The sequence below is a fragment of the Lutjanus erythropterus genome, chromosome 7 (genome assembly GCF_056507025.1).
Source record: "Lutjanus erythropterus isolate fLutEry1 chromosome 7, fLutEry1.hap2, whole genome shotgun sequence".
In the NCBI taxonomy this organism is placed as follows: Eukaryota; Metazoa; Chordata; class Actinopteri; order Lutjaniformes; family Lutjanidae; genus Lutjanus; species Lutjanus erythropterus.
In genome coordinates this window covers 16,189,443-16,201,591 of record NC_139323.1, presented here as the reverse complement: position 1 = coordinate 16,201,591, position 12,149 = coordinate 16,189,443, and the positions used below count along the sequence as shown (strand labels likewise).

General features: G+C 38.4%; 1 protein-coding gene across 1 annotated transcript; it reads right to left on the bottom strand.

The window, feature by feature from the left end:
* On the bottom strand, window positions 1-11,218 carry creb3l3a (cAMP responsive element binding protein 3-like 3a). The gene is made up of 11 exons (XM_084722928.1): window positions 11,061-11,218; window positions 10,538-10,654; window positions 10,128-10,371; window positions 9,865-9,878; window positions 8,713-8,835; window positions 6,301-6,411; window positions 6,093-6,199; window positions 5,221-5,289; window positions 4,901-4,985; window positions 3,512-3,605; window positions 1-782 (listed from the first exon to the last, which is right to left on the bottom strand). The coding sequence occupies exons 1-11, from the start codon at window positions 11,079-11,081 to the stop codon at window positions 466-468; spliced, it is 1,302 nt and encodes a 433-aa protein (XP_084579054.1). The 5' UTR covers window positions 11,082-11,218; the 3' UTR covers window positions 1-465.
* Window positions 11,219-12,149: the final 931 nt, after the last annotated feature.

Here is a 12,149-nt window from a genome sequence, read left to right as displayed (position 1 = left end):
TCTTGCTTTGACATCTTTTTATTCAAAGCACTTTTTAACCCATGAATGAATCTAAACAAATCCAATCAATTCTTGAAGTGAAAACATGCTTTCAAAATCCTTTAACATTTCACAAATTATCCTCTCAGATCAAAACTGTGCACATCATGACAGCTCTATTTACCCAGTTTTTTGACAGTCTCAAACACACTAATTTACACTGGCATTTCATCAAAGCCCGGCAGGAAGCAAAGAATAAACAGTTTATCTTGACAGGCGATTTCAGATTCAAATCCATATACTGATATACAAAACAGTATCACAAATAAGGAAAAGACATACTCAATACATATTTAAGGCAAAACAGGAATGATTAAAACTTAATTTCCCTGTCTGTGTAAACAGCAGCCCCAGATAATTCCCTGCTCTACCATTGGGAGGAGGATGGTTTGGGGAATTCATGTGGGGATAATTTATTAATTTCTGTTACATGTCATCAGCGTGTGGTCGCAGCCTGCTGGATCGGTGGGGATCCAAGGTCAACGTAGCTATGTGACCAGTAATTGGGTCTACATGGTAATGGCCCATTCTCTCCTCCTGACTGCTGTTTAGAGACACAGGCTCCAAAATGGTGCGGTCGTGCTTCACTCCCAGCTTTCCCATAAGTGCAGAAATATCATCCAATTCCTGGTCTCTTGGGAAATGTCGGTGCAGGGGCTGTGATTCATCCTCAGTGGAGAAAGGGGGGTCAGTGACATGCAGCACACGGGAAGCCTGAAGGTTCTGCAGGGACCGTGACTGGACTGTGTGAGAAAAATAGGTAAGTTCAAGCATCTGTGGACGTGCAGCTCTGCTTATTATTGTGTGTGCACCAACACTTTACTTTACATCGCCCATTTACATTTATAAGTAGGTTATCAAGATTTAATTAATGGTTTATTACACACTATAACATAGTTGTCATTAGATTGCCATTACCATGTTATGTGACCTGTCATAAACACAAAAGGGTCTTAGTAAATGCTTATGACTGTTAACACTGTCATTAAATGTCATTCAGTCAATTATGTAATTTTCATGCAAATTTGACATTGTTTGAAATGTGATGACAACTTGACATTTATCAAGTCAAGAATATCTTTGTTATGACAACTTGACAATTACCAAGACAACATAATCTGTCATTATTAACATTATTAAATTGTTTAGCTTTATGTTTTAAGATTACATTGAACTGTCATATGTGGCTGGTTTTGAAACTGGTCATCATGAGACCATTATAAGTGTGACATGAATATTTTCCTTTGTACATTTCGGACTTCTCATAAAGATGTCATGAACCTTTATTACACAGTCAAATGCTTTTGTAATGGTGAATAATTGAATAATGAATAATTCCCTTGACCTCAAGTAAAGTGGTGCCATTTGAAATTGTTATAAAGAAGTAATTTAGTGTTATACAGCCACTTTGGTGACAGAGTACAGTACCAACATGATTTAGCTTACAGGGTTACCTGACAGACTCAACCCTGGGAGCCACACCTTGCAAATAAATCCCCTCGGTCCTGTCGTCAAACTGGCCACTGTACAGAAACACCACGCTTCTTCAGGTGCAGGAAAATGTTCACGACACATTTATAATTGTCTCATGATGGCCAATGTCAAAACATCAAAACAAGCCACCTATGAACAGTATAATGTAATGTTAAACATTAACGAGATGCACCGATACCACTTTTTTTCAGACCAAGTACAACTACAAGTACTTACATTTGGGTACACTTGCTGATACCGAGTACCGATATGAGTACTTAATAATGCCATTAAAATGTTTACAATAACTTTTAAAACATGTTTTATTTTCATTATATGGTCACTTTCTAAATGTAACAAATCATTGTTGCTGTTTCGTGCTGCAAGTGTAACCATAGTTACTGTACACATTACATTTTTAGGTTATTTGTAGTAAGTTACTTTACTGAATTTGTGTTCCTTATTAAGCTGTGCAGTTTACTGTGTATATGATATATTTTAGTATAATAATTTCATAACATTATGGACTTACTATCATGAATTGTGTTATCTATGATAATTATTTTATTATCATTTACAGCATTTTACCTAGTATTCTAATTTAACATTTACATGTGTAGTATTTAAGTTTCTCCTTCATGTCTCTCTTGTCTAAGAGCTAATTAGTTCCTACCTGCCATTGTTTAGGGAGGGACAGGTATGAGTGTGGTGCCATGTGTGCAACAGTTTTGTTTACCCTGTTGTGAACCCCAAAGAGTGAAGCTGCATGTAAAGTGCTGTCAGGCTGTTTTGGTGAAGAATATGTACACAAAGAAGAAGTTGTAGCACCTTGTTATGAAGAAAAGAGGGTTACAGACTGGTGGTGGTGGTGTTTTTTCTTCATTTTTGGATTAATTTGCTGCTCAACTAGTTTACACCTGCTAGGACTTGCACTCACTTATTTCAGTTTTACATGGACTTAGATGAAATTTTTTACGGACAAGTCGCTGCGGTCATTAATGGATGATGTTGAGGACAGCGAGTCCCTCACTTTGACAGCGCGTCAAAAAAGAGGGTAAGCATCAGCAAACGTCTTGAACTCTGCATCGTGGTGGTTCTTCAGAGGTTTACTTGTATCGAGCAGCTACTTTTTCGTGACGTGGTATTGGGTGTGGGGTATCGGAGTAGTTTTATGAGTATGAGTATGTGAGGACAGTGTCGGACCAATACCCGATGCTGGTATTGGTATCTGTGCATCTCTAACATTAACCTCAACAGTTTATTTAATCTTCATGATGTCAAGTTGCCATTGAAAAGACAAAGTTGTCATACCAAAGATCAAGACATAGACATTCATAATGACTCTTCCATGTTCAAAACAGTCATGACATTGTTATGACAGTGTAATGGCGGTCTTATGCCCACCCCTTCACATAAAGTGGTGCTGTTTTTACTATAACCAATTATTAAATACTCATGTTAGAGTGTTTCTATGTTCGCACTATGCACATTTTTGTGTTTCAATAGCTCAACAAATTCTAATGACTCTACACCTCTAAAAAACTGGGAACATAGCCTTTAGCACTTAAGAAAAGTGCAGCGTCGATTGCTTTTTCAAGGCTGTCAAACAGCTTATGGTAACAAATTACACCTTGGTGCTGCGCAAATCCTAATCTTGCCTCCTAATTAAAAACTGACATTTTGTGGGCTTATGCCAATAAATCTAACAATAATGTGATAATTAATAGCAATGTTAAAAGCTTGTTGGTGGAGCTATAGCTTAATAAGTGTAATGATAATACGTGGCCTTGGCTCTCAGTGCGTTGGCTCTAATCTTTAAAGTTTTAAGTCGACAGCAAATCCTCAGACAGGCGGAGCAGGCTGTGAGGCTCTGCAGGTGAGAACCTTTCAAGCAGTGGGTGAGACTGCAGCTCTAACAAGCTCCTCAGCTGTGACAGAGAGGTGCTGGATTAGTTGGCAGGCGGGCCCAAAAAGCTATCTGACACTGAAGGTTACTCACTTCTGACTGGACTGAAGTCTCCTTGGCTGACCTTGGTGTCAGAGAAGGGCTTGAGGCTGGGGAAGAGGATCAAGGAGAAGGACAACAGAAGCACCTAGGGGATGGAGAAAATGAGAGTTAGATAAAGAATGGCCCGAATCGCTGGAAAATATATCATTCACCTATAAAGTTCAAGTCAAAGAAAGTTGCAAAGGGTTGCACTAACAAAGATTCATATTTTGAACCAGATGAAATGGTTTAACTTTAAAACATGTTGCACTAAACTTCTAAATTATCTCAAAATTTAGAAAGATTAAACTTAAACATGGATCAATTTTAATCCTTTTTCACCACAACTTTAAACTCCAATTGAAAATGTGATCATTATTAACTTTAAACTTACACTTGAAGAGATTTAACTTTTAAAACAGCCACATTTTTCACTCCAGTTGATGATTGAGCTGAGAAGTCTCTCTTAAAACAGCAGAAATTAGAACGTTTTTTGCAGAGCTATCATCTGTAGGTTAACTAGGCTAACTATCTTTTTAGCTAGCTAGCAAACATAACGTTTCAATAACTGATGAACTGACTAGCAAACATTTTTTGTACTTTTTAGCTAGTTAGCAAATGTAGCTTTTTAAAACTTTTTAGCTAGCAAGTAATGTAATGAGGTAACTTTTTGGCTAGCAAACAATGCAATCTTAAGGAATACAGAGCAGCCAAAAGTTAATGTTTATCCCTGTTTTATATACTCATTAGGTCCGGACAGCTCTCATATTTATTTACTTATTATTTATTTATTTCAATTTGGCTTCTCTATAGTGATTAAACTTTATTTAATTACTATTCACATAACCAAATTAGTTAGACTAAAAGAGTAAGTCAGTAGAGTAGATTATAGAAGTTTTTAAATCTGGATTTACTCATTATAGACCTAGCTTTGCTGAACTCTGATTAAAACTTCTCTTAATATTCATTGGTTCAACCCAGCCTGTGTGTCCTTCATTGCTGAACTTCTGAATGGCTAGCGGTTTGATATTCCCTCTGCGAGTCCACATTCAGGTTGTGACGTTCAGAGGAAAGAGTAATTATTTGCTTCTTGTGAAGTGAAGTACTTTGTGTCAGTGGAACTGAGACTCTGTCATATTTATAGATGTTGTTTATAGATGAGGCACTCATGTAGCCTCAGGTCCTGCACTTTATTCCACTGGAGTGATCAAAGGCAGTGAATGGCTGCTGTTCAAAGAGTGATTTCTCTGTATGGGGACTGTGAATTTTGTGTCCTTTGTGCTGTCTTGTTCAATGTGTTCATATCTAGTTTGGCCTTTTTTCGGCAGCTATGTTGTTGTTGCTCTTTGGCTCACTATGAAGAAGAATGTTTTAACGATGACACACAGAAGACCTACGTACCAGTACACATGTCCCAGTCTGGGCTGGCTTGTTAGATGTATTCATGACCAGGGCCTGCAGCCTGCGTAACTGTTCCATTAGTGACCTGCGGCGAGGATGGGGAACAAAGAAAAGACAGAGAGAAAAGAAACAGAAAAATAAGAAAGGAAAAGACAGGCAAAAATAATTGGATTAACAAGGACTTGAGGGAATGAGGGGGCGAGGCAAGATGTTTAAGGCAGTTTCTGAGTGCAGGAAATGTCATAACGAACATTGTCAGGAGATTATAGAAGAGGGAATAGTTGATAAAATGGAATCAGTCATATTTCAAAATCTCTCACATGTTGCATTTTTCCAGCTGAGACACTTTCCTCTGAAGCTCCTGGTTGTGTGAATTGCAGGCAGCCATCCTAGAAGAGACGATAGAATGAGATATATCATTATATTACTTATTTTGATAAACTGATCATTTGAAAAATTGTTTTTTTATTAATTGAAACTTCATTAAAGCATTTATTACATAAATGTATTGTTTCAAAGAAGCCACCACAATGTAATTATGAAAACAATTATGTAATAAATTAAATTGCTGTATGAGATGCGCCAGGTGAGAAAGTCTGCGTGTGGAGGAGGTGGAGATTGATGGGTCAAATGAACACATGATGCTCACCCAGGAACACAGGTTTCATGTCCCACGTGAAACCAAAACTTTTTAAAAAGTTTTAAAGTACATGAAGTTACATGCATCTCTTTCTTTTTCCAGAGTTGCTTGTGGCAGCTTTAAGCAAGAAGCAGAAAGTGATTTAAAGAAGCAACCACTTCACATTACTGCCACACATCTTCTAAAGTATACAGTACCAAATATCTTTAATTTTCCACCTATTAGTTCAGCACCTGACTCACAAAACTTACATATATGTGGAATTTTCTAAATGGTCTCCCTCCCGATGTTTTAAAATATATTTTCATCATTTCTGTTTGCAGGTAATAATAGAGACATCTGATCTGAATTAAACCACAGTTAGATGGCATGACTAGCACACCATGGATCCCACAAGGTGACTTTCATAGTGTACTGACATGAACTTAGCAGTAATTACTTGGAGGACACAGCAGGGAAACAGTCGAGAAATTCACAGTTTGCTTTGCAAAAGGGTAAGCATATTAAGATGCAAAGTCATGCAAAACAATCATAATTTCTGTTTATTCTTACCTGCTCTCCAGCCCATCAATATACTCCTTCTTCTTCTTCCTGCTCTCCTGGGCGGACTGCTTATTACGAATCTTTCGGCGTATTTTCTTTAGAATTCTTTCCTCGTACTGATTGGCATAGGAAGGAACATTTTCATTTAGAGGCTCTACGGGATAAACTCTGGGAGCTGGTGGCTTTTTTCATTATTCAGATATTGATAGCAATTTACCTTTGTAAGAGGCAGCTGGCTGGGTAGAGTCACCCCCTCCTTTGCTAAAAGTTTCTTCTCATCTTCATTGAGAATCAGCTCCTGGATGGACTGTTGGGACGGGTTTTGGGGCTGGTGGCGAGATATGAATACTAATATTTAAAACATAGTCACTGCTGTTTGATTAAATTTTCTCTCTGCTCCTCCATCTTGCTCCTCTGCCACCCCTCTCTCCCTAGAGCCTCACAAGTAGTAGTTAAATGAGTGCAGACTACCAGGCCACCTTCATCACTTTCATTTCATGGCCACCTCAAAGCAATTATGGTGTGAGAGCCTAAGCTGCATTCTGCCACTCTTTCCTTCATCAGATTGGATCAATATCCAGACTGAGCTGAAATCCCCACACCACTGCAGATTCTCAAGTTTCAGAAGCGCAAAAATATTATTCTACTTGTGGCGATCTTCTGTATTTACTTCTTTGTGAATTAAATGGTTTTGACAAATATTATTTTAAAATATTGTGCAGTGGTTAGCGCTGTCACCTTCTGGGATCAAACCTGCTGGCCATGCTTCTGCATGTTCTGCGGTCCAAAGCCAGGCAGGTTAGGTTCATTGGAAACTAAATTTTCCACGCAAGAATGTGAGTGGGAATGGCTGTCTGTCCCTGTGTCAGCCCTGTGTCAGTGTCAGCTGGGACAGACTCCAGCCCTCTGAGAACTTTCAAAGGATAAGCAGGTATAGCTAATTGTTGAAGAAATTTATGGGTGAAAAAGGCCTCACTGTCCTTCACACACGGCACACTCACTGAGCAGCCTCTGGGTGTCTGGAGCTACAGATACACTTGGCCTTGGAGAAAGTACACACTGACTGGTAATAATGACTCACTGTTAAAAAAATTATACAGGAATTTATACAAGTTAATTAAACTTAAGTTTTCTGGTATTTACTCTCACTTCTGAACTTGAGTTCCTCTGTCCTCCTCATGTCTTTGGACATGAAATTATTAGGTCAATGAACATACTGCACAGAGTTCAATCAACTCATGAAAGTTCCTAAAGGAACATGATTAGAATATTAGCAGACTTCCCAGCATTGTGTAAGTGTGAAATGAAGGACTGACTCTTCAAACTTAGAAAATACAAAAGGAAATAAAATTTGTTTGTAGTGTTCATCAGTGTGACTGAAGAGTTGTTGGTTTAACTTGATATCTTAACCTTATTGAACATGTTTCCTCAAGTACAACTGAATTAATAAAGTTAATTGGACAAGAATTTGTTTTTTGAATCATTACAGAATTACCTCAGTCAAGTAAAAATTTTAAGGCAGCCCGGACACTAACCTTTTAAAGTTAAAACAAATAGTTTTCTTTTCTACAGTGCTGAGAAATGTCATTTACTGGGAGTTGCTCATATTGCCTGGAGCCCTCCTGTCTGGTGCCATGATAATACATGATTCATTGCGTGATTTGGTAGAAACTGTGCCCCTGTGTTCATGCTATGCCAAAATATTTGTTAACAGATTGGTGTTGTATTAAACTCATATATTCAAGGAAGAACAACTGAGGCTCTTCAAGTTTATTCTTTTGTTTATCAAAGTACAGTGTAAAATATATATTTGTTTTCCTGCTGATATGCTGAAGAAACTTAATTTAATGAGCTGACTGAACTCTGAAATCCCCTTGACTCATCATTTAAAGTCAAAAGAATTCAGGTCAGAAGAACTCACGTTTGTAAGTCGTGAAGTATTCTGAAAATAAATAGTAGAAATACTATTACTACTAATACTGAAAGTTTATTTCACTTGAATAAATATAGCTTTTATATGCTTATTAAATTAATAAGAGAAGATTTGTGGAGTCCACTAAATTCCTGTATGATGTTTTACAGTGAGAGGTAAAAGTTTTACACATCACTAATGGATGGACTGTGCAGCATAAAAAACTCTCCACACTTTAAAGAGGTCATATCAAAAAAATCATAAAGTAAATAAAGAAGTATATAGTATCATTTCAGTGTTTCTTCTCTATTCCTTCTCTCTGTATCAGCATACAAATCTGAGTGCTGCTGGGAAGGTTTGCTGCATACTGTGCAACCCTTCCTATGAACACAAGTTTAAAAATAGGAATTTCATTTGCTATTCCAAAAGCCTCATCCCAAGGTGAATCCATGATTTCAGGGATTGTAGAAACCCAGTTGTTTTCACCAAGATATGCACACACACACACACACACACACACACACACACACACACACACACACACACACACACACACACACACACACAGATTCATACAAGAGGCAAAAAACAGCCCCTGTGCATGAGTCAAGCAGCGAGGGAAAGAAACACACATAAGACACTATTGCTCTACCCCCTATCACTACTGCACCATCCCCACCAACCGTCAAACTCCCGCCACATCCAGGATACACTTACGGGCTCAGGCGTGCCAGACAGTAGCAGATCCTTGACAGTTAGTGGGAAGCCAGAGGACAGCTGGGGTCTGTGTACATCAGAGGGATACTGTGTAAACCGCGTCCTGCCCGTAGGGAAGCTTGACTCCCAGCCATCTGCACCCAGATCAGGCACAAGAATCCACGTTAAAGCCCATGCAGACAAAGACGTCATTTTGTGACAAACAACAATAAAACAAAAGGAGAGAAATGACATTTCGGGCCTGAACATTACACAAATACCAATTATTGCTTTTGGTACTCAACATGTGTACTTTGATTTTTCATCAGTGATAATGTCAACGTCCTTGATGGTTTGAATGCTCTTGTACACAGTCAGCAATAACAGTGTTATCCCTCTGTATCTTCAGGAGATCCAGGGATCATGTGCAGGATATTCTGACTGAAATCTCATATTCACATTGTTTTTCAGTGATCATTCTCTGCTCACAACAAAACATAGACGTTGTTGGCAGCAGTCATATTGATATCGAATAGTAGACACAGATGTTAGCAATGATACTAATTAAGAATCATTTAGTTCCATTTAGTGTGGCAGAGCCGCTCCAGTGAGCCAACAAAAACAACAGCAGCACCCTGACTCTGTTCGACCTGAATGGAATTAATTAGTATAATTGGTAACACCTGTCTTTACCCTACTATTTCATGTCAAAATGGCTGCTGTGAAAAAAAAAGGTCTATTATTTAATATAGTGTGATAAGAATGAAATGATTAGAGCCTAGATGACAGAGAAACTAACGGGCAACAAATCTGAGAACTGACTGAAAAATTGCAGGGGGAAAAGTTATTTTCTGTTTCTGTTTCTGTTTTTCTTCCTCTTCTATGAGAGCACACTGAATATCTTTGAGTTCTGGACTGCTGATCAAACAAAGGCAGACAGTTGATGACATCTTGGACTCTATTGTAATCACAGCCAAACAAAAAATGATTAAATTAAAAAATATCCTGCTGGTTACATTTCTTTTTTTTCTTTTTTTTTTACTTTTTTCACAGTGTAGTTTGCCAGAACTACTGTCTTTCCGGAAAGAAACTTTTTTTTGTAAAGACACATTGCTGTTGAGTTTTTCAAATTGAGTTTTTTTGTTTGTTTGTTTTTGTTTTTTTGAGTCTCACAAGCCCAGTGCCATCTAGTTCCATTCTACTGGAAAAACAGGCATCTCTCCAGCTGATATCTTAAAAACTCTGCAGCTTACAGCAAAACAATCTAGATGGGTAGATATCACTGCAAGCCTGTCCCTTGAAGCATTTAGAGTTAAGTGAAGTGTAGGTTAACACTTGTTAGCAATGTAAAAAACATAAGTGACATGGAAAATAATTAGTGGCACCACTACATGATATGATTTGTCTGTGTTTTGTTGTGGATATTTGTGACTCACTAAGGTCAATGGAGACATTGGCTTCCAGCGTTGCCTTTGTTTGTGGCTCCGTGGTGAAATACTGAGCATCCCCAGGGGGGCTCTCGGGGCGCTGAGGGCTGTCCATCTGGTCTGACGCGGGGTCCTCGCTGATCCCACTGTCACTGGGAGAAGGGGACCAGAGGGGCGAGCCAGACACAGAATCACTTCCAGTCAGGAGGGCGTTGAGGAAGTCGTTGTCTGCCTGCTCGGCCAGATGCATCATCTGTTTGGGTGAAAACACTAAGTGCTATCATTAGTCTGTCTGCGTGGGATGACAATGTGGCGAGAGATGGGACAGAAAAACACAAAGACCTAAACAGTATGTCAACAAATAACTGTATGGTAGATACAAAGTAAACAGCTATGTATGATCCCACAGGCTCACGCACATTTGGGTCCTGGCTTGACCAGGTGTGATGGTTGCCATGGCGTCCTGTTTCCTCATGACGGAGAATTCCATCGTTTTGATCAAACAGCCAGTCGAGCAGCTCAATGCCATCACATCCCTGAAATGAGATCATGACATTTAATGTCGCACACAATGCTATGTCGTTCATGCTTGTAGAAACAAAGACAACGGCATGATGAAGGTTTCATATACTGCCACAGCTGGGGACTGCTTTTTACTGCCGCGATCCTCCCTGAACGCACCGTACTGTACAATATGTTCCCCTAATCTGCCAGCAGATATATGACAGTATATGTGGCCGTGTTTCTGTAGTAGTTCTATCCTTCCAATACCATTCTAAAGCAGATATTTGTCTATAAATTTAGGTAGATTTAAGATTTTTATGTTATGTGAGTGTTTAATTTGCTCTCAATCCTGAACTTTGCTCTGTGGGCTTGCCCCAAAAGCCCAGAACTGACAGTAGAAGTACAATGTAATAAAAAGTAGAACATTTGGTCATTTACCTCATTTCGGTAGTGCTCCATAGTTTCCTTTCTTGGGCGCCACACCGAAGAAAAGCCCCAAACTACAGAGATCTGGCTGAAATATCTGATTTAATTTGTAGTGGAGGAGCTTTGTCCAACAGAGTCTCTGCTGTATCTCTCAGCTCTTCTTCTCAGGTCCAAAGTTTAAACTCCAACACAACACACCCTGCCAGCTAGCTTGCTGTGTCCTCATTGGCTAGGAGGAGATATAGTTTGATTGGTAGCCAAGAGTACACAATACGGAACTTGACAAGATGGTCAGTCAGGACATGAAATCTCCACTAAGATGTAAAACAACAGAAAGGTCAAAGTCTGTTGTTTCTATTCCTTTTATTTTTTTGATAGCTTACTGACATACGGATAGCTCTGACCTTTCATAACACAGTAGACATATGTTTCTGGAAAACAAAAGTCAGTTACACTGTTGTAAAATAAGAGCATTTCAACAAATCTGTTTTATTAAATTGTTCAATTTGAAGTCAAGTAAATGCATAAATGAAAGTAAATTATAAAACAATATCAGTCTGAATCATTGTGTCATGGAAGTTCTTCAGGACACTGGATTATTAAGGGAATGATTTATTTGTAGAATAAGTGGAAATTTAAAAAAAATTAAAAAAAAACAGCCAGAGGCTTCTTAAAACTATAATCAGCCTTCAAGCAGGCTTAAAAACATGAATGCACTGCAAAGTATTGGATGAAAATATAATTAAACAGAAAAAAATCAAACCTCTCTTTAAAAACTGTGTGAATTGTTTGAGGGTCCAATTATTTTTTTCACCAAAGCTTCAAACCCTGGAGTATTACTCCACAAATAAATGACTTACTTAATTACCACAGAGGAACCCTGGAAACAAAAATATCTATACTAGAGATCAGTGGTGGTCTGAAGGGTAAAGGTGAAATAAATAAACAAGGCACAAGATGTAAGCGATGGAGCACCAGTACCCCCAAAGTCATTGTGCATTTATAATAATTCCAATCCCTAGTTTGTAATAATAAATTTATTTATATAACACCTCATAAAAACAGAGTTTACAAAGTCATTTGACAGACAAAGCAAAAGAG